A 23,722-nucleotide genomic window follows, 5' to 3' on the forward strand; every position below is an offset into this window, starting at 1 on the left:
GAACGCCGAATATTTTCCAAAGCTGTTTGAAGCTCGAGGAGTGCACCGGTGGTTCAAAATTTATGCTAAAATTGCTGTTACTGCTTCTTTGGAGGTACTTAATTAGTTGTGAAGATAATACAACAATCTCCTCATTATCTTTGCTTGTAGACAATGCTTTTACTGCCGTTATTATTTTATTAACCATTTCCTTTTTTAGCTTTTATCTCAATGCTATTATTTGTGTTTTTTTGCAGGTTTTGATAAAATTCGGATGCAATTCGCTCTCAGTTGAGATTCGATTTAACAATTTTGTGTGGAATTGCATCCAGGGAATCCGACGTATTGGTAAGTGATTGGAGGCTGTATTAGTTATATGATAATGAATTACGATGGAGACAGCGCTTTGAGGTACATGTAGATATTGTTTTCACCTATGTATGTGACATTTTCATGCCGTGTTTAAGACCATTATATTTTTTTTAGCGTCTGTATAACGTTTCTAGCAGTTTTCTAATACACATAGTATGTACATATACATATATGAATAACAGCCGAACCCGTCTAAAAGGTTTAACTCTTATGAAGTAAATAATAAATGAATATTTATTAAGAAAACCTTCGTACTACGTACTACTATGGTTGATTAAGTCCAAGTTCGATAAATCGATAGTTAACAACATTGTGAATTCCTATGCATGAATACACAACGGGTAAGAAGTTGGGGTAATGCGAAAATCCAAACCAATATGAATATTTAGTAAAATTTAGCTTTTCTTTAATTTAAATTAAAACTTACCAAACAATTCAAATTAAAAAAAAAAAAAAAACAGAAAATTATCAAACTAAGAAAGAAAACCAAAATGAAACTTTTATTAAAGTACAAATTAAATTATATTTTTCAGGTCAAAGTAAAATATATTTATCGTAGACATTATTCTTTACACAAATCTTATGGTTATTTATAATTATTTACAAAATTTTTGTCATGAAAATTAGAATAGTTTTTTTTTAGTTTTTTACTTAATTGTAGGGCAATTACATTCGCTTTCATATACACACAATGCAGTAAATGTTGAGTTAGCTCTTATATATTAATTAGTACATATACACATTTTCGTGCACTAAATTAGCTGCAACGGTTTTGTTTTTTTTTTTTTGAGTTTCAGATGTTATTTGGTTTTTGTAATCTAAATTACAATTTCGCATTTTTCAATTATTAAAAATTTGAGTTTTCCATAGAACTAAATTTTATCCCGTTCTGAAAACTTAGCTCTATTTTTCTTGATCACCTTTACTAGTCCCTATGACCACGAGTGTGAGTTACACTGTCAATTTGACCTTTGCTTTCTCATTAAAATAAGATTCAGGCGCTTGCTTCCACGTTGCAAGTAAAAGCACAATAATATTTTTATCAGACTTGTTTCTGTTAATCTTCCTGACATGGTTGCCGACAAAACACATAACACTTGCTTAACGGTGAGGTTGTTTCAAAAAGTGATGCTTTCACCTACGACTGAAAGAGTTAAAAACGCGTGCTTACGGTCTTTGAAGGAGCCTTTTCGTAAGTCAACACAATACTAAAAGTGTCAGTTAAAAGCATTGCGAGGGTATATACATAATTAGAATAAGCACCACCTTATTCTAATTATGTATATGTATCGATAGTTTTGCGCTAGATTGGAACTAATGCGATTCGCTACAGGATAGTAACGGATTTTAGATTTTTAGAAATAAGACATCGCAATGATACAATGGTTTGCTAGCACATGTTTTTGAGTTGCAGCCGCCTGTAAACAAAACTTAACACTTCAAATCCACTTAGTTTTTATAGGACTCGACTGTATTTCTGTATATATTTGCTTTGTTGTTTTATGAAGGTTCACGTAAAGCAGCCTTGATAACGGAATGCCAAATGATTTCATCACTCATGCTGGGTTTACTTACAAGTCCTGCTGCGATGGTCTGACGCTTTGACAGAGCCGTAAGCTAACAATATCTCAACTTTTTGCTTTGCTCCATATTCGGCCAACCTTTTGTAGCATGGCATGAGTTCAACTATACATTGAACTTATCTGTCAGGCGAAGCAACGCCGTCAAGTGTTTTATGTTGGCCCGGAATAAATACCCCTATGCCTGCTTAAACTTGATGAGCAATTAAATTTCAAATAAGCGGCATCGGTTATTGGTGCCTTAATACTATGTTCAAACAGAAAAATAAATTGAGGAAATTTCGATTTGAATTGAGTGCTGTTCATACAACTCGATATAGCTTACACAATAGTAATTTGATAGCTGGTTGGCTCATCTCTACAACAAGAACATACCTTTGTTCAGACTGTCAAAATAAACACGCACATTATTAGGCGAATGAAATGGAATGAAAACATAAAACTTTGAAATTTTTGTGTGTTGTAAGAAAATGTGTTCAATGTTTTGGTTTCATTTTGAGTTTGCCATCTTCTTTTGAAAATCCCTACTCCAGTGAAATGAAAGACATAAAATCAGCTGATGAGATGAGCCAACCATATAGTTCAGCCATGCGTAACTGACGTTTAGATATACTCAATAAACACACTTTACAATGTTGCATTTGCAGTTTGAAACAATTTATTACGCAATTTTTTTTAAATTGGCAATTTATTATTACAATTTATTATATGACAAATTGCGTAATAAATTGCCCAAATAGTATAAATTGCCAATTTGGTGTGTCTTTGAACCTAAAAAATGTGACAATTTCATAAAAAAGAAGGAAATGCAAAAAATTATTAACAAAAACAAAAAGTAAATTATCTAAAAATGTAATAAATTCATCAACTGAAATATATATATAAAAAAAAAAAATAAAAAAAATATAAGGCGTGAATAACCTCCGATGAGATATTAGGCCAAGCTTCTTTTTTAATTTGCGTCGTGCTTATTTTAATTTTCCCTACAAATTGGCGGGACCTACATGTTTTATGCAAGGCAGGTGGATTTTCAGTGAGAAGTTTCACGGCAGAAATACACTCGGAGTGTTTGCCAAATAACTGCCAAGGTTCGAACCCGCTTAGAAAAACGATCTTCTAATTGAAAAAACGTGTTCCTAAAATTTTGATGTTGCTTTGCTAGGGGCGTGAATCCAGGACCCTCGGTAGGGTAGGCGGAGTATGCTACCGCCACACTACGGCGGCCGTGAAATATTTATAAGTTATGAATATGGCAAAAAACCAAAAACCAATTATTTGGCTATGATATGGTTATGGTTAAGGCGGCACCACCAGGTTAGTTGGATCAGCCTTTTTTATATGGATATGGTAAGTTTGTCTAGAGCTTTAAGAGCGCCAATCATTCAATCCTTAAGACGAGTTTACACTATGGTAATCACATGGGGCTCCATTTGTTTGCAAAAGGTCACTGACTCGATAAGTTGTTCGACTATTGTTATTTGTTGGTCGTTTTTAACAGGTCGAACAGACAATTGATTTGGCAAATGTACAGATGTCGGTTAAGCAACATATTTTTTTTAAATAATGTTTTCATAATTTTATTTTGTGTTTTCGTTTTTTATGACTTTGATTTGTAGACGCAATCAGAAGTATTCGTTAATTGTACACATTTAATTCCCTAATTTTTTATACATACATACCTACATATTTATTGTTAATCAATAGTCTTGTTTAATACATAAATACACTTATGTATATAAGCATTTATGCAAATTTGCTTATTTTCTTATGGATAAATAAACTTATTGCAATACTGTTTAGTAAACTTGTATATAGTACATAAAATGCTTTTTGAAATATTTAAGAATGTAAATTTAATAAATTTTACATATGTAAATATATTTATGTTTAAAAACAATGAGAATTGTTAGTGAGCAATGTTGTATGATGATTTAAATTTTAATTAGAAATAATTTAATTAAAATTAATTCGCTTTTTAAAGAAATATCAACTTGGTTTCTCTTTGCTTTGTATTCAAATATGGACTATATTACTGGTTCACCGCACATGGTGAAATGAGAAAATTATCGTTAAAAACTTATCTAGTGTACTTAACACATACTAATAAGTTGGCCTATGGCCATCGATTTTCGTACCATTGCGATTTGCCACATTTGAGCTGGTTAAATTTTTTTTACTTAATTTTACTTAGCTCCGTTTAAACGCATAATGAATCGTGTTAGATCACGAAGTTTTTGCAAAATTACGCTTTTGTCATAGTTGCCTGCAGCATATTTCTATGTAAATTATTTCCAAATTTCCGTGTAAACGCACCCTAATAAGTAGATGTAGGCCAAGCGATTTTCGCATCTATACGCTTGTACGCTAACATGCAATGTTTGCCTTTTGAAGCTAAACGCACATCTTGCGGACACTCGGTATCGTTTAATAGCGTTTCTTCGCCGTCGACGAGTTTGAAAAGCGCATAATCTTGCGGATTGGTGATACGTGCTTTATGGGCTATTGTGCGACATACTTCACGTGTTGTGGTATGTGGGCGTACGGGTAGCGTACGTGTTTGCAATGAACCATTACATTCGTCCGGAATAATGACGCGCAAAACCGATGAGCAAGCGGGTAGTGAAGATGAGCGCCACTGTAAATAGAAAAATAAATAAATGTCGGTCACAACCTTTTGCGATTATTCTATTCAAATTATAGTGGGAATAAGCTTTATAATATACAACTATTGGTAAAGGTCTTGAACTGCGGTTGACTGCTAACACGCGTCCAAAATATCGTGAGGGATGTCAAACGGCGCTGCAACAATAATAGGAAGGCCGGAAACAAAAATTTTAACTCTGTCAGAAGATATTTGCAGTTGAAGTCGAAAGTTTTTATGTGGTTTTAATTTTGATCCCAAATTGGAGTTGGACCGGCCAGGGTAATATTATATAGCGCGGACGCCAACGCAAATATGTTTTCAGTGCTAAAACACCCCCAGCTATGGAGTAGTCCGGGGTAATTTTTCGGGTTTTCGCGTCTTTTGCCACCCATAACGATATTTTTGGACGCATCTCATCAGTCCATAGCTGTTCTACATAGACTTTTACCGAAGTATTTAACTTGAAAAATACTTTTTTATAATGACCGGAACAAAAATTGGTTAATTTTCTTAGTGTACTTTGTAGAGAAAATGCTTTTTGCGTACGTCATGCTAACGGTACTATACCATGAAGCAGTTAACAATTAAGAGCCGTTTTCACCATCTTCAGTTCGTCACCTATCTAAAAGTTATCGAAATATTAGTTTTTTCCATACTAACTGTAGTTTCGCATCTCACTTAAGTGCGGAAGAAAGGACAAACAAAAGTCAAATGTTTGGCTAGTTTTCGTGTATTCACAATAGATTTTTTCAATTTGTTCTGCAACATATTCACAATTATTGATTTAACCGTAGGTTGGTCACTCTTTGTTGTTAAAAATGTCAACTGAAGCTAGTCCTCCAGATAAAATTTAACTTAACTGGAGATGATGAAAATGGCCCTAAATCGGGAATGAATACTTACATCCAGTGAGCTGCTACCATTTTCATTTTCAGAAGCCATAAAGCTCTTCAATACGTGTACAGCACTGCAAAGCGCCGTCAAGTAATAACCCGCTTCTCCGCTCAGCAGCGTTGGTTGCAATAGGCCCCACATAAATTCAGCTTCAATTTCTGCGCCCACAAAACCACATTTGGCTACCACATAAACTAACACAGGCAGAAAATCATCGGCACCCAGTTGTTGTCCGCGTGGGCATCCTGTCGCATCGAATATTGTCTTAATTACACACATAAACAAATCCAACTTGTCCAACGGCAACTCGGCCTCCTGTAATCGTTGCAGCAATGCCGAAATTATTTGCAATGACGTTGGTGAGGGCGGTGTAACTGTTGCACGTACACCAAAGTCTGCTGCATTACGTCCACATGCATATTTCACATTTTGCGCTAGCAGTTGTATATCCTCGGAACGTTTATAATAGTCAACGAACATGCCGTAGAGATGTTCACGCAGCGGCAGTACCACCAATTGATGCATCACAGTCTCGAGTATGGCATCCAAATTAAGAAATTCATCTGCCTTTAGTCGTAAGCGTTCTGCTTCGATTTCCTGATGAAATTTACCTTCACCGTGTTTGACCAGATAGTTTTTCATACCATTCATAAACTGGCGCATATTACGCATAACAACTTGTGGCGCTGCTTCACGTGACTCCTTGGTGCACGAGATGAAATTTTCAATATTACGCGCAAATGTTGAGCTGGGATCGTGTGCAAGTTGAAATGTGCAGGTGCGTACCAAATCACCGGGACCGCCGTTATGAGCATTCAGCTTGTTGCGTGGGTGATCTGTGGATGGAGAAGAATGAAAATTGTGTGATTAAAACGGGATTTCGTTGAGAGGGAATATAAAAAAACAAGTAAGGGTGTCTAAGTTCGGGTGTAAGTACTTGGAACGATTTACCTCCGAGTAGATTTGAATCAAGCTTATCTTCCAATCTGCGTTGTGCTACTTTTAAACTTTTCCTGCAAATTAGCGGGAGGGAACCTACATGTTTTATGCCGATTCCGAAAGGCAGCTGCAAGGCAAATATACTTTAACTGAGAAGGCTTCATGGCAGAAATACACTCGGAGTATTTGCCAAAAGATTGCCGAGGAGCGACACCGCTTATAACTACTTTTTTCTAAATGGAAAAACTTCCTTTTGTAAAGTTTTGATGGTATTTTGTCCGCGACTTGAACACAGGCGCAGCAGGCCACCACCACACCACGGAGGCCACCAAGTTCGAGGGTAACCGAACATTACATACTCAGCTTCCATCGTGTAGTTCATTTACCTTCAGTTTTCTTGACACTAAGTATAATAAAAAGTGGGCATATTTATCAATCGACTTTCCTTCATTAGAAATATTCTGTGTATATGGGAAATAAGTGTATCGAGTTTTTTGACGATAGGTTCATTCATCTTCCATTTATGGCTCCAGAAGAATTATTGATCAAGAAAAGGATGGTGCCACGCCCATTTAAAATTTTTTTAAATATAGAAGGAAAGTGATATTGATTAAGGTTACTTTTCGCAAAAAAGCAGTCTTTAATATTCTTCTACGGTCCCTTCAAACCTCTTCCATATATAAGTGGGCGTGGTGCTCTCTGATTTCCTCCATTTCATAAGAAAAATATGAATACCGACTTTGTCAAGATACTTCAACTTCCCTTCGAGTTACGGCTTCCGACACGTGAGAAAATGCTTCGTCGAAAAAGTAGGCGGTGTCACGCCTCTTTCCAAATCTGTTGTATTTATCCACTTTTTTGTTATATGCAATTACACTTTAGACGTAAAATAGCACTTTTTTCAATGCGTGCTTTTCGCAAGGATATTGCCCACTATATTCGCTAAAGATAAATTTAAAAAATATAAAAGTGGGCGTGACCCTTTTACTATTTCGTTCATTTTTTCACGCTCATCTTTTATGACAAGGCTAATCAGATTTTTGACCAATAATATTTGATAAACAGATTTTATTTTGGAAGTGGGCGGCGCCGCGCCCATTTTCGAAAACTTTAGAAAGCTTAAATTATTGGTAAGTATTTCAACCTACGCATAAAACCTGATTATTACAGCTGAATTATTTACTGAAATTTTATATTAATAAAAAGTGGGCATGACTGTCGTCCAATTTCGCTAGCATGTTCACAGACAGACAGATGGACATGGCTAAATGACTTTCCCAGCAGACATCCGATAGAGGGGCCTCCTCGCAGAAACTTAGGAAGTCATCTCCTTAAGCACAATGACGAAATCCGGCACTCAAAAGTTCAGCCGTATGTACAAAACGAGCATGACAAGGCCCTCAGAAACATCCATAAAAAACCGTGACTACTATGCCAAGGATTGCCCCCTGTATCCCAGTTTTAAAAACAACCCTTGACTCGCTATTGGGGAAAGAAACTTCCCCAGGGATACGTGCACCACTCTAGCTCAACTTTGATCTGGATACTGTATAAAACCAACGCCTCTAACACCCCTATATCTCCGGTACAAACCTATTGAAACTGTAAGTTTCCTCGGCCTCCCGTGAGAGGACGTTAATTACAACAACAACAACAACTGAGCTTACACATATACTTCATTGGCAACAATGAATTCACAATATACGGTCAGGGGTTAAAAATTCACCTCTAAAGCCCGTTTCAACGTCACAAGTTAAAGCAAACTTTTCGGCAGCCAAAGGAACACGTAGGCAGCAGAAGGACTTAGATAATCCGCGTCGACCTCAGTCGTCACGTCTATTAAGGTCAGCGCCAATCTAGTAGGAACTCTGCACAATAAAATTCAAGCGGGCATCCAAAAAAAAAAATAAACACACCGCCAAAACTCACCACAAATTAAATACCACAGTCGCCGCAGTAATCGTTTGAGTGTTTCAAAACAACGGCATTTCTCATCGTAATGATCATCGATGGCTTTACATAATTTCCGATAACGCCTATACAGACGCTTATTTTGTGACATTTTTAAACCAAAACCTTTTATCTCCTCTATATGATTAACATTCAACAATATGTTTCCATAATCGTCGAGACGAAAAAATTTCTTAACATCATAATGATCTATGAGATCAGCTTCTGAGGAATGTGCAGAACTATCACGATCGGGACATTTACCAATGGCGCCCATTATAGAACAAGCCAATGCTTCAGTCTTAAGTTGTTCACGGTTAATGGCAGAATCCTTATATTGTGGAGTTTCGACGGAGGGGGACGCGTGCGTTACACGCTCATCTCCGGCAATGATTATTTCCAATGAGGCGACGCATGAAGATATTGTAGAGCTGGAATTGAAGTGAGTCTCTCTAATTTCAGTTCTCCTACGTTTGCATTTGAGATGTTGTGGAGCTTTTGTTTGCGTCTCAAGATCGTGCGGTATCTCCAAACCCAATTGTATTTGCTCGTTAAAAATAATATCGCACCAACTGCGTTTCTCGCGTCTTTGTTTGGATTTTTTGGCGCTATTATTTGTTAGGCTTGTTGATTGCACTGCAGGCAGCTGCAGAACTTCGTCTTCTACTATGTCTTCATTGTAGATATTTGCATGAATTGGCGCTTGCTGTTGCTGCGTTTTATTTTGACCAAGCAATTCATCCTCAAAATCAGCAGAGAAAAAATTATCCATACTCGACGGATTTTGTACGATTTCCCAATCGGACATAATCTCCAAAAACTGTGCTTCCTCTTTATATTGACGTACTTCCTCGGGATCGTGAAAGAAGACATCGGGGTCGACAATTTCAATTTGTCTCCCACTTAACGAGTTGAGTGACTTATTGGAAAGTATTTCGGCGGTGGCACTATATACGCCTTCTGCCGTTTTTACAGTTTTCTTAATGCGTTTATGACGCTGTTCATTTTGTATTCTGTTATTTCGGTTCGCGCGATTTTCGGATGACGATTTTTTGAACCAAAACATGATGTACACTGTAACGATTCTTTCCAGCTAAAACGAATTGTCGAAAACGAAAATTTCTCATCGACACACGCGTTCGATAAGCGCTTTTGCAGAACCAAGTAGGTTTGTGGTGAGATATCGAGCCAACGATAAGCTGTTATACTTACGACTTCAGCTGTGTGTAATGAAATCTGTTTTGTTGCTGATATATGCAACTTAATAATTTTTGTTATTTTCAAGAACAGCTATTGTTTCAAACAGTCCACTGTCGTAGAGCTAGATTTATTTCTTAGTCTTGCACACTCGCGCCGAAAAGCGTGTTGAGCTTATATCGAAAAGGACTCGAATTCGTTCGACTTTTTCCGTTCACACTGTTTTCGCGTTAAATTTCAAATTCTAACTATTTCTTGTCATATTCTGGGCACGAGATTTTATATTCGTACATTTACTTGACACTTGGACACTTGTAGCTGTGTGAGCGAAAAGGTAGTGGCGCTCTTGTATACTCATCACTCTCTTCAGCGTACTGATAATGCATTCTGCATGACTTTTACTTATAGCTCCGACACATAAGCAGTTTCTCATATAGATGAGTTTAAAACATGCTTATGCATTATGAGTAGATTGCACGCATTTTTATGGAGAACGGTAGAATGAGCGACACTGGTGCCATCTGATATTGAAAAGTAGCCAACTCCCAAATTTTGTTGCAAACAAATCATAAGAAGAAGAATTTGACATTTGCTTTGGCTAAGGGTGTTGGCACACTTTGCAAGTGAAATTATATTTCCCACTGGTCGGTAAATTTTTTAACATTTTTCGCAATTAAAAACTGCAATATTACAATCGAATACGACACAAAATATGCTAGCAAATATTTTTTGTTGTATAGGGAGAATGTTTACAACAGTGCTTCGCAAAATTTTGTATGGGAAAGGAGTAATAAACTTCAATTGCCAAGTCTGAAGTTTCTTCATATTTACAAACGCAACATTTTGGTTGATTGTGCCGATGTTATTGAATGCATAAGCTTGTATTAAACGCATCTATATGACAAATGTCGTTGTGCCGCGGCCTTTACGCTACATAGAGTTTGTGTACGCATTAAAAAGAGAGGGAAATATAAATATGCGCATATCAGCAAGTTCTTATCTCTTCTTTAGTTGCTGCCGATCTCACAGCAGCGCGCTTCCTATTCAGGTAGGTACTTCCGTTCACATTCCAAGGCTGACTCACAGATGTGTTCAATGTTCAGCCGCAGGAAATCCCAAAAGACTTTCTTTTTTCGCACTTCTTTTAGGTAGAATTTTTGTACAGTTGTCATGTGTAAATAAAGTTAGATATGAATTATATTTTGTTTTAATATTTGACAGTTCCTTGAGCAATGTCGCGGAGGTCAAGATATCAGATTCATTATTGTGAAATCCAGCTTTGCTTTCGTCCGCATACACTTTATTTGCACAGCCCGAATTTGCAACTAAGCACAGCTGTTTGCATTTCCTTTAGTTGTTCTAAATTTCTGTTTTATACTTTGAAAAGTTTAATCTATAATTCGTACCAGCCTTCACATGATCTCAGACTTTTGTCGGCATATGTTCTTGAAGTTGTAATTGATATGCTTTTGTTTTCATTAGGCATGCCCTTAACACTTTCCTTGCATTTGGTCAATATCATCATCATTAATTGTCGCCTAACCGCCTGAGTGATTTTAGCCGTATCGTAACAAGTCACGGCAGCTATCTCTGTTTCGCGGTAAGTGACGCCAATTGGGAGCACCGAGGGAGGCCAGGTCTTCATCCACCCGAACTGAGTGGAGGTCTCCCCTCTCTCTGCACATTATTATATATACCTTTTTCGATAATCGCAGTCGGTATCTCGGACAGGACCATAAATCTTCCGGAGAACTATTCTCTCGAATACTTCAAGAGCTATCTCATCTTCCCTCGACACCGTCCATAATTCCGAGCCATACATCAGGACAGATATGACGAGCAACTTGGACTCTACTTTTCAATTACTTACTCTGTCCAAAATAGCACTTGTTGGCAAGAGTTAATCTCCGTTTGAGTTCTAAGTTGACATTGTTTTTGCTGCTAATGCTGGTTCCTAAATACTTAGACGAAATTCTTCACAGTCTCGGATTTGTATCCGTCAACAGTGAAATGTCTTAAATCTCATCTATCAGCGCCAGCGGCTTCGCTGTTTTTTAATCTCGTTATTGGTATCCTGAGAGTTCCCCAACACAATATAACAAGTACTCTATAGACATCGGTTAACAGGCCACCTTTTTCCTTAATACAGGACTTTGCCCCGGGCTTAAAACCTTACCTTTGACGCCGAATTTCTCTGTAGAATTCGCGGGCGTTATTCCAGGTGGATAGCAGCAGTCGATCTGATTGTGTGTATTTCGTTCAGGGGTCAACCATGTAGCTACATATATTTTTTTTTCTTAAACCTGGTGCCATCTTTCGGGCACAGGCGAAGTCGATCAGCCGCATCGTATTAGAGAAGGTTTCGTTGTAGAGGTTGGATTTTCCGACTGTGTTACTAAAACCCCGTCTTTGCTCTCATTGGAATTGAAGCCGTTTAGCACGAAGGCGAAAGCAGCGCTCACATATGTTTCCCTAATCCTTGTAGAATGCGACGTTTAGCTCATTGTCCTTCTTTTCTGTCGCTGCATGGGCGGAGATGAATGTGATGTTAAAGAATTTAGCCTCTATGTGAATTGCTCGATTATTCGGTTCCAAAAATGTGGTTACACTATGATTTCTCCGTTCATATCAATAGCAGTTACACCAACACAGTCGATGTTACTACATAAGCAAATACCATTGCCCTGCTCTCTGAATCGGCGTACGCTAATTGGTTTATGCTTTAGGTCTCTCGGGGTCGCGTTTACAGCGGGTGAGTTTGAAAGTGCAATATAGCATCCACTGCTTCTCAGACTTGGTGCGACTAAAAAATCAAGGGGTCTTTAAGATTTGAACTTAACGATTAGTCAAAATTTTTTTTAGAGAAAATGACAGCTAAAACGCTACTCCTCCCAATTAAATTAAAAAAGAAATTAAGAACAACCCTAATACAGTGTGCTTTATGACAAATTCACTTTGAAAGTATTGCGAAATCGTCATCATCATATTTTTCAAAGATTTCGTTTGGTGGCAGCCGTCTTACACAAATATATGTACATATGTATTAATATACGAATATATTTTAAATAGGTTAAAAGGAAATGAGTAGCAATGACCTGGAAGTGAGGCCAAAGTACGCTTTGATGAATGAGTCAAGGAATTGTGGACGTACTTATTAATATACTAATATGTATTAGGGTGTGCTAATAATTTTTTTTCGCTCTTACCCGAAGATTTTAATGTCCATTGATTTTGTTGTATTCTTACATTTCATTTTGTATTTTCATGTTTCTGCTTTAAAATAAATGTGAACCTTCCTGACGATGACGCGAAAGCGCCGAAATGCATATCAGGAAAAAATTAAAACTTTTGTATTTTCTTTATCAATCCATCGGCCGAAGCATCTCCTAGCCAGCAAATAATTTACAACAATTAACAAAAATCATAAGAGAATATGTCCAAACAAAATTTTTTTTAGAAGCGGAGCTCTTAATTTTATTCTTTAGATTTCCTCCACGGAACTTGAATAGCACGGGAACTGAGGTTTTTAACAAGGTTTGAATTTTTTTTTTCATCGTCGTTATTGAAGTTACCACATATCCTTTGCTGGGGTGGGCTTATTGATCGTCATTGCATTTTTGTTTTGGAAAACAAAAAGAAATTACCGTTACTCTTGTGGTTAAAGGTACTGTTACGGTATCAGTTGTGGTTACGTTTAGGGATCCGCTAACGCATGCAATGGCCATTACTGGACGGGCACTATTGAGCTGAGAGTTATGGGTATGGTTACGGTTGAGGTAACACAAGTTTGTGGATAAGGTTGTGATTATAGTTACGGTTGATGCTACAGTTATGGTTACGATTACGGTTACCATTCGGGTATTGCTGCAATCGTTTACACATAAGGCTATATACATAAGTACTTGGTTCTCACGGCTTTGAGCGAATATGGTTTTATTTTTAGTTTGTATTTGAGAATATGTTACCTCTTACAACGTTACTTCAATTGTAGGCCTCTTTACCCTAGGTGTGTATAAGTAAACATTATTATTTTTAAACTAATTACCTACATTAAGAGCGTAACAAAGCAAGGATCTTAAAAATTGCGTATTAGAAAATTGCAAATATGATTCAATATATTATTGCTATTGCATCAGCAATTTTCTTACCCAACTATACTATTTTCTATATACAAAATTTACAAATCTATTGTTATACATAAACACATATAGATATTTGTATATATTTTGCCTAGCAGATAGGCTATTAAAGGGGCCAAAGTAAAGTTTTGTAATTTTGTTTTGATTTACTCCGTCATACGGGACACACAAAATTTGTGACGGATGACCTATTGTACTTTTGAAAATTAATACATACATACATTAGGGTGGTGCAAACACCTTATTGTATTTTACTTTGGATGCAGTGAAAATTTTGTTCAGAACACGAATAAAATGAGCATATAAATAGTTAAGCTTTTTATTTTAATATTAAGAGGAGCCTAAGTGTGGCAATTAAGTTCAGAGAATTTGGCAATAAAAAACAAGAAAATGATGTTTATAATACATTTTACTAATGACTTTCAAAATAGTCTCCCACTTACTCTACACAATAATTTCAATGTTTATTCCATGTTTGGAAGCGCCCTTGGTAGAATTTTGGACCTCCTACACCGCCATGATGAGTTCCCTTGGGGTTCATCTTCATCTTGGGGAATAGAAAAAAGTAGCAGGTAGCAATATTGGGACTATAGGGTGGCTGAGGCAATGTTGGGATGCCTTTTTTTTTGATAAATACTCACAACGAACGAGGAAGAAAGGAAAGGGCCGTTGCATTGTCGTGACGCAAGATCCAGCTATGCTTGGCGAGACACACGAAAAACAGGTGTCCGCAGCCTCTCCAAAACGTCGACATAGAATTTTCCTGTTACTTTCTGGCCAGCGGGAAGAATTACACGATGAATCATGTCATGGATATCGAAAAAAATCAACATTGCTTGCAGATAGCGACATTGACATGCTTGCTTTCGTTGTTCGCTCCTCACATTTATTCGCACCCTGTTGACTTTCTATCCGCATCTCAGGGTCATACTCAAGTGACTATCCGTTTGAGTTTTTCGACATATTTCATTTAGTCACAACACGTTACTTGTAATGTACGCCACACATCATCACTACATCACTAAAAAAGTAACTTGCAAAAAATGCACATAAAACACAAACATAAGCTTTGAACTCAAACTAAAAGGAAGATCTTCCCTCTTAATTACACAGATAATGGCGAAAGAAGAAGTGTTCCAGGTTTGTAAAATATATCGAAATTCCCGGAACTTAATTGCCACTAACATGTTCTTATACGAAATACCTAATCTGTTTTTTGACCACCCTAATGTACATGCACAAGATGATATTAAAATCTTAACTACGTTAGTCATACTTCTCAAAACCACGCCCATAAAATACAATATCAATTTGTTATGCATTGTTGTGCTATTCTATTTTTCTTTCAAGCACGCCACGCGTTCTTCACATCATCATTAGGTGAACTACCTGCTTAAGTACATGTCAAAAAAGTCCTTTTGTGATCACACAACGATCACGGGTCAACGCAGTCCTTGCGAATTTGTTACAGCTGAGTCGCGTTTGTAATTCCGGGTACAATCGCCTTAGACTTTGAGCTGTTGTAAGTGCGAATTTTTACATACAAGACGATAGACACATAAACTGCCTACCTGTTCGGAAGATATATACACCTAACGAACAAAGATACTGGAATCGATTATGAGCTAAATTTTTTCAGCCATTCAAATTAGTCCTTCGACTCGAAATTCGGCACGATTTTTATAGAGCGTTTGGCCAAGAGCTTGACCCTGCTATACATATGTGAGAGTTCAATGTACGGCTTAGCAGCGAAGATGCTACCTTGAGTTTGTAGAAATGAAATTTTTTTTCAACTCAACCAAAGGCTGGTATACATTCAAATATCTTCTACTATAGAATTTATAATAGATAACCCGCCCATGTGCGAGTATTGCCAATTTAGAAGTACAATTATTGCCGGACCTCCTGTGACAGGCTGCATAGTACCCCAAAGGCTTAAAATAGTGTAACTAAAGAGGAAATCCTTTGCGCTCCGGCACTACCACCTTCTGATACTAGCCCGATTTTCGCGAGCCATGCGGTGCGTTTCAATCTGTTTACCTGTTCTCAAAATGACACCAAAAATTGAGAGGCAATTGAGTTATACGTTGTAAAGGTTAACAAGTAAGATATGTACCAGTTGTTCGTTCATAGCTGTGCTCACCTGACCAAAATGCTTGTTCTATCTCATATATTGTGTAGGCTATTCGGCAGCGTTGTACTACTCTGGTGCAAAATAGTGTAGAAACTGTAGTAGGATGTGTAGTAGCTGTAGTACTGTTTTTCGACTTGACTTCCGTGTTTGGATTCTTAATGTTGATATAACTACGCGCCTTTGGATACCTTATTCTACGATTTCTGTAAAATTTTTGATAGGTCCCATATAATGCACTATATATTTCATGTTAAATGTTTCTGACAAAATTTACCATCACAGCAACCCTATCTGAAATTCAGCACCTTTTTTCGCTAATTATTGCATCTCTTCGTCGATACCGATGGCAGTAGCCCCGCCAATTTTGACACTTCGTTCAGTGTCAAACGCACGTTCCACCACGTTCCACACTGTTTTGATACTTCGGTCAGTGTCAAACGGCATAGTGTTAGAAAGCGGATTAAGCAAACATATCTTAGTTGTAAACCTTTACAATGAAGTTATACATCACTATTCTTTGCCACTCTTTCGGCAGGAAAAGACAGACGCGGCAATATCGACAAGGTAATCAAACAGACTTGACCAAAGAGGATAAATACAATAAGAGCCGTCACTCGTTATTTTTTTGGCATTTACTCGATGTATACTGAGAGGCCGCTACTTTTTTTTGGGCGAGATGTTTATAAATGTCTTCTATACATTTTCGTGGGGTATTTGTGTTTATTTTTCGACTGTATTTAATTAATTTATTTAATTCTCTTTCCAAAAATCACAGTTGCACAAGGGTCCTACACGGCATGGATAAATGCGAGACAATTACAAATATCGCTCTCAGAAAACATTCGGCATCAATTTTTTCAATTTCCAACAAGATACTCGCCACAAAATAACGAGTGACGGCTCTTATTGTATTTATCCTCTTTGACTTGACAATGCATGCCTTCAGAACAGCCGCACTGCTCTAAGATATACTTGATGCCTCTTACATATTTATTCACTCATGGTGAGACCAAAGAGGATAAATATAATAAGAGTCGTCACTTGTTATTTTTTAGGCATTTACTCGATGTAAACTGTGAGTTAGTCGCTAATTTTATTTTTATGAGGGACATTTTTGAATTGCCTTCCATTTATCCATGCGGTGTTGTCACTTTATGCAAACGTGTTTTTTGGAAAGAAAATTAAATAATTAATTAAATACAGTCGGAAAAATAAACACAAATACCCTATGAAAATGTATACAAGACATTTATAAACATCTCGCCAAAAAAAAAGTAGCGACTACCTCACAGTTTACATCGAGTAAATGCCTAAAAAATAACGAGTGACGGCTCTTATTATATTTATCCTCTTTGGTGAGACTTGTGTTCAGCAAAAAATAGAGAGAGAGAGTGCAACAATATGCGTGGAGGTGACCGTAGATTCTACGGCGTAAAAGTATTTCTAGCAGCCATCTACTAGAGACCGAAAGATTGAATGCAATGAATGATACTCGAATGGAAAATCACTCATTGATATTAATTAAACGCTTACGTAAATGTAGGCGTAAAACTATAAAAATAGAGGAGTAAGCTGTGCAACCACAGCGGGTTAAGGGGTTTAGAATATTCCTGACGATAGGCGTGCCTGTTGTAAGAGATGATTAAAATCCACAGACCCAAAGGGTCGAGAAGTAAAACAAAAATCGTTCCCGCGCCAGTCGAGCTTATTCCACAAGCAGTGGCGTACCTAGGGTGAGGCAGGGGGGAGGGCGGTTGCCCCGGGCGCAATGATTTGGGGGCGGAAAAACTACTTTCGCTGTTCCGTGAGATGAAGAAATGATACTCGAAAAAAAAAATTTTTACACACAATTTTTTTATTACTGAGAAATCGAGTTTTTCATTCATAGAAATATTACATCAACATTGGATCTCAATTTTTAGTGGAAAATTAATCTTTTATCTGATGTATGTTATCTTGAAACATTACAATCTTAAAATTTTTTCTCTTACACAATTAAAAAACTCAAAAGTTAACTTTTTCTATCTTTAATCTCTGTAAAGCTACATATTATATCCTCGTAAACATTGCAGCAGTTTCATTTTCGATCGAAAGAATTGCAAGATTTGTTAATCTACTTTGACTCATGGTTGATCTCAAGTAAGATTTAATCAATTTGAGTTTGCTGAATGATCTTTCACTGAAAGCAACTGAAACAGATATTGTTAGTAATATTTGCAAAGCTGTCGCTAATGTCTTGTAAGCTTCTCGTCCCATTGACGAAATATATAACAGAAGTTGTTCAGGCGAGAATCCAATTTCCTCTTCGTTTTTCTTCGCTCTTTTCAGTAAAAGTAGGACGTCTTGAATATCGTTGAACAATTCTTCGTTGTCTAAGTCATCTGGATAAAACACTGCAAGTTTCTGGCATTTTTCTTTTATTTTGAGAAGCTTATCTTTGTATGAGTCTCTGGGAAGATGTATTTTTTTTCAAAAACGTTCTTCGAGCTTCTTCAAATTTGTGAAACGTGTAGATATTTCCATTGGACCACAAGGTACTGGTGTGTAAGAACGGGCAAAGCACTCATCACATTCGCAATACTCTCCCAACCATTTGCGGAAAGTATTTTTGCGGCTACAACGACAGTAAGATGTATACTTAGCCCGAAACGTCTTACGCCTCTGCAAATAACGAGTTTTTACTCTTTTTCAACATTTTCGATATATTTTATACATCTTTTGAATGTCTACTTTTCAACGACATACGAGTTTTCTTCGTAAAATATACAAAATTAAAGCTTCCTACACCCAAACAGGGTGTGACGTTCGATCCCAACCTATTTATTAGCCGGCCGCTTGTGTGCTACGCGTCGCCAATATGGGCGCCGAACCTAAAAGAAACTCACTGGTGGTAGGCCTGTCAAAACACCGCGCTCAGAACTGCCAATGGATGTTTTCTTATGTCTTTAGGACATCATCTACACAGTGAGGTGAAGATACTCCACATGGGCATCAACAACAGATAACTGATTGAAGAGACCCCGCCTCTATAAGAAACTCTGTCCTCAAGAAGTCAGCCGTATGAAGAAAAGGAACACAAAAAGGCCCTCAGAGATATCCACAAAAAGTCGTCAAACTACAATGCCAACAATTTCCTGTTGAACTCCGTTGCATTCGACAAATAACTTACACTCGAAGTTGAGGAAAGCAACCTCCCCTGGAAGATGCGCGTCACTCTAGTGCAACTTCGATCTGGATATTGTAATAGTTTAAACTTCTACTCATAGAGAGTTAGCCCCAACATACCCAATGTATGCCCTGCTTGTAACGTGTCACATTTTTGACACCAACCAACTTTTCAATTGGAATGTGGAACCAACGTCTTTAACACGCTTAACTCTTTGGTCTAACCCTATTAAAACTACAAGTTTCCTGGGACTTCTGTTAGAGGATATTCATGACAAATTGGGAATTAGCGCACCTATTGGATGGGGCGAAGAACTTCTACAACAACAACAACAACCAATTTATGCTTAAACCCATGGAAAATGGTTTTCGGCCGCTAACCACGGATTTTTTTGCGGCATTCGAAATTCTAATTACACGCTTTCTGTATACTGAGCTCGCACTGTAATTTGGGGAGTGTAGTTTGTAAAAAATGGTACTTTAAATTTTGATAAATTTTTTCACATGCCACTGCACATTTGTTTGTATGCACATCTGTTAAGTAATTTTGCACTTGCCAGCTACAGCTGATAAATGGAGTAACGTACCTTGCGTTTCATGCTAATAAATAAAAAGTAAGATCTTTTTATATCCTATTTATTTAAACCTACAAATTACACATGCATATATATATATTTAAGTGGGTCATGAAAAATAATAATAATAATTTAAGCCTAGTGAAAAATATTTATTCTATTTATATTTGAGTCTTTACATACCTTGCTTACATTCAACCAAAAGTTCTTAATGGAAACAATCTTTGTATAATAAAGATTTCCGCAAACGCTTAAAGAACTACGATTTGCGAACACGCAACTGGAAAGTCCAGCTTCTTAATGGGGATTGTGCCTATACTCAACCTATTGATGTTTTCGTAAGAGTACAAACCGATATTACCGAAATCCAACAGATGGGATGGACGGTATAGTGAAATGTGAGCATTAAAATATCTGATGCTTTCTGGGTCGGTAGCGGAGAAAAGTTAAGTAGTTACTATATGTGTGGGAAAGAGAGGCACTTCGTCACCAAGCACTGTCGTTCACGCCTGTGATTGTATGACTCTCCGAGATCGGCATACAGGCATAATTGGTAAATAATCAGAACAACAAAAACAGCAAGCAGCCACACTTATGTACAGGTACACATTAAAGCAAGCAGCCACACTTACATGGAAGGCGACGACGAATATTCCACACACATAACCAGCAGCTTACAGCAAAGATATTGTCTCACATACACATATGTAGTCATCAGCTAAGAGCAGAAGTTGTTACTCACACATGCACACGCATATAGCTAAATAACCAAGTATGCGATACAACTGTTCCATGTTCGATAAAAAGTCTAGACCTTCGGAGAAATATGCGAACGAGCCAACAGAGGGTATAAAAGCAGCGCAAGCTGAGGAATAACTAATCAGTTTGATTTAAACACGCTATTAGTTGTGAAGTACTACTCCCAAAGTAGTCTAAATAAAGACCATTTTGCACTACTGAATATTGGAGTTATTTACTTGACACTTCAGCGAGTCGAACGTTAGCAGAAAGTGCAAAATAATCGGAATCCCCCAAAACTTGTTACACTATGTATTAGCATTGAATACTAATTTGTCTATACACTGACAAAAGTTTGGCAACCTTTCCAAAAACGCGTGTAGCTATGTAAAGGCACAAACACATTCGACATACGTATTTTTCTCCCCCAGCGGATTAGGGGGTTAGAATATACCCGCGGTAGGTATACCTGTCGTAAGACAAGGGGGTTGTTTAGTGCAATCCTTTCAGGTTGCCAGCGCAATATATAGCTTCTCTAAACCCAATTGTAAACCTCACCTATCCGTGGCGAATGATGTTTCATTAACAGCCGAGGCTCTGGCGACCCCGAACACCCCATGGATGTAGGGGTGGGAGGCCGCGATGGCCCAGAAGGTCCCATGTTGTCATAACAAATCGTTTCCGAGATGGTCGGGCTTGGTACCGGAACGTACCGGAGCTGCATCCCGCATAGGACCATCAACATCGATAACACTCCTCAAGGCCTTCGGGGCTACAGCATATGCCACTGTAATGCCAAAATAACACAGTTCATTTTTTAGCAGAAATCAAATTTCGCTTAAATTGAATCCAAGGCGAATCCATACCAGGTGGTGGCAAAGTGAATTCAACCAATTCACCGTGCAGAAGAACGTCACGTCGAAAGAAAATTTTAATTGATTTGGATTAACTGACATATTGAAGTGCAAGGGGCTGTATTGAAAATAATCAAGAAGAAGCAATCAGCTGTTAGGATAACAACACTTGGTACTGAATTCTCCTTGAATTCAAACTATTTTCAATTAATTTCATACAACAAAAATAACTTCTTCTTGGAAATAAAAATTTTATTGCTTACAGTTTTTAAATGACAAAAACTACAAACTTGAGTTTTCGTTTTGCGTTCATTGCAAGAGGAATCTATATAAGGTGATGGGCCAAGGCATATTCAAGACTAGGTGTTGTTATCCCAACAGATGATTGCTTCTTCTTGATTATTTTCCATACCACGTGTTGTACAACAAAATATGTAAGTTAACGAAATCAATGAACATTTTTCTTTTTACTTGACATTCCTTTGCACGGAGAATTGGTTGAAGTCACTTTGCATCACCAAGGCGAATTTATACAGTGCAGAATAATGTCAGGTGAAAAGCAAATTCTCATTGATTCCAAATAACTGACATATTGTTGTACCAAAGCGTCGTATGAAAAATAATCAAGAAGAATCAACCAGATAACAACACCTGGTACTGGGATTCGCTTTGGTTTATTGTATTAGTAAAACTTTCAACGCGCGTTATTTTAAAGTGACGTCAGCGCAAAAACAATGCTGAAGATGAATGTGTTGGAGCCGTATTTTCTACATTTTTTAGTAACGTGAACAGTTAAGATACACCGGGATTATACAAATTTATTAGCATTAATACATATTTACATGTAAGCTTATAAAAATGTAATGAAGCTGTTTAAATAATTTGTTAAGTTTGACAGTGTATATAGCTGCATCTGAGCATGGGCTTATGCAGCTAGTGCTACCTACCCAGAATACATTCATTTAAAAGACAGATGATTCCAGAAGCTCGATTCTGGTTCTCTTAAAATGTAAAGAACAAAATTATATGTATAGTACTCTCTGGATATTTCGATCTCTGTAGAAAACTCTTCTATCATAAATAACACAACCTAATACAGATCGAAGCTTTTTTTGCTGGAGTATCATATTTCACTCGAATAACATGATCTAGTCTTTTAATTCGCTGTACTATATAGGTGTTTGCAAGAAGCTCGTACAGCTCATCGTTAAATTTTCTCGATTGCCGAGAGAGGACTTTATTTTGCAATTGCCTGATCAGTCTAAAGTAGCATTTATTGGCAAGAGTGATTCTTCGTTGTATTTCTATACGCACGTTGTTGTTTGTGTTAACGCTGGTTCCCTTCTGGTCCTTCACTATGGCAGATTTACGTGCTCTCAAAGGCGGCTTTAAAGTCGACAAAGAGCTGATGTTTATTCTTGTTTCGCGGGTTTTTTTTCCAAGATTTGGCGGGTGGTGAAAATCTGGTGTTTTTATTGTTGTATTAACGATAAAGACACTCCCCATAGGTTTTGGGGAGTATTACCGTTGTTGATGGTCCTTTGCCGGATATAAATTCAGTTTGTTTCGGTAACAAAGCACCATACAGTTACTAGCCCGACCATCTCGGGAATGATTAATATGACCACATTAAACCTTCTAGTTCCAGGAGGAACTTGCGGTCGCCAGAGCCTCGCCTGCTAAACATGTGTATGATACATTCATATTTGTAACACGATTACACTCGCGTAGGTGAGTTTGAAAATTGGGTTGCAGAAGCTTTGAAGCTATAAAGCTTTGTATTGCGCTTATCAACCCGTTAAATCCCGTGGAAATCTGGTCGATCGTAGATACGCTTGACGGGATCTTATATGCGATAAAGACATTTTCCGAAGGTTTTGAGAAGTGTTATCGATGTTGGTGGTTCTTTGCTGGATATAAATCCGATACGTTTCGGTAATAAGCACCATTCAGATATAAGCCCCACGACCTCGGGAACGATATAATGTGACCACATTGAACCTTCTAGGTTATTCGTTTTATTAAATTTAATTTAGCTTATTTAATGATTTGGGAAAAATTTAAACAACGTGACATCAGGACAAGGCGACAGATGTTTCGATTATACCTCTTCAAAGCCTTTTCTGTGGTGGGATTTCAACCCGCCCTCCTACTATGGTTTAATTGTTACAAACGCATTCAGCCACGTCATTCCTTAGTTGTTGTAAACCTTATCCCAATTGCCTCCTTTGCATATTTTTCTTTATTCACAGTCCATACATCGTGGTAAAATTATGTGTTGGTAAGGCGGTTTCAAAGAAATTTGGTGTTGTTGCTTTTTGTTCTATTTATGGAACTACAACGAATTGTTGTCTATTTGTATGAGTTTTAAGCGGGGATTACTCTTATTGCTTTAAATGTATGAAAACATTTATCTGAAGCAATTTTTAATTTTATAATTTATTTAATGATTTGGGAAAAATTTAGACAACGTGTTTTTAGTTTAATTTAATAAAGTTAAAAAGTCAATTTAATTTATTTTACTTATTGGAAATCTATTCAACTTAAAATTCATTAAACTTA

General features: G+C 37.2%; 1 protein-coding gene across 13 annotated transcripts in view; it reads right to left on the reverse strand.

The window, feature by feature from the left end:
* Positions 1–1,121: 1,121 nt before the first annotated feature.
* spri (sprint) overlaps positions 1,122–23,722 on the reverse strand; it is a 1,202,745-nt gene continuing 1,180,144 nt past the window's right edge. For 12 of the 13 annotated variants that reach the window (XM_067781444.1, XM_067781448.1, XM_067781447.1 and 9 more), the window contains 2 exons: positions 5,479–6,305; positions 1,122–4,566 (listed from right to left, as the gene is read on the reverse strand). In XM_067781444.1, the coding sequence (XP_067637545.1) occupies positions 4,246–4,566; positions 5,479–6,305 (1,148 nt within the window). In that variant the 3' untranslated portion in view covers positions 1,122–4,245. Of the gene's footprint in view, positions 4,567–5,478; positions 6,306–8,337; positions 10,824–23,722 lie in introns of those variants that run through there. The other variant, XM_067781457.1, reaches the window with a different exon arrangement.

The sequence above is a fragment of the Eurosta solidaginis genome, chromosome 4 (genome assembly GCF_040869045.1).
Source record: "Eurosta solidaginis isolate ZX-2024a chromosome 4, ASM4086904v1, whole genome shotgun sequence".
Taxonomy (NCBI): Eukaryota; Metazoa; Arthropoda; class Insecta; order Diptera; family Tephritidae; genus Eurosta; species Eurosta solidaginis.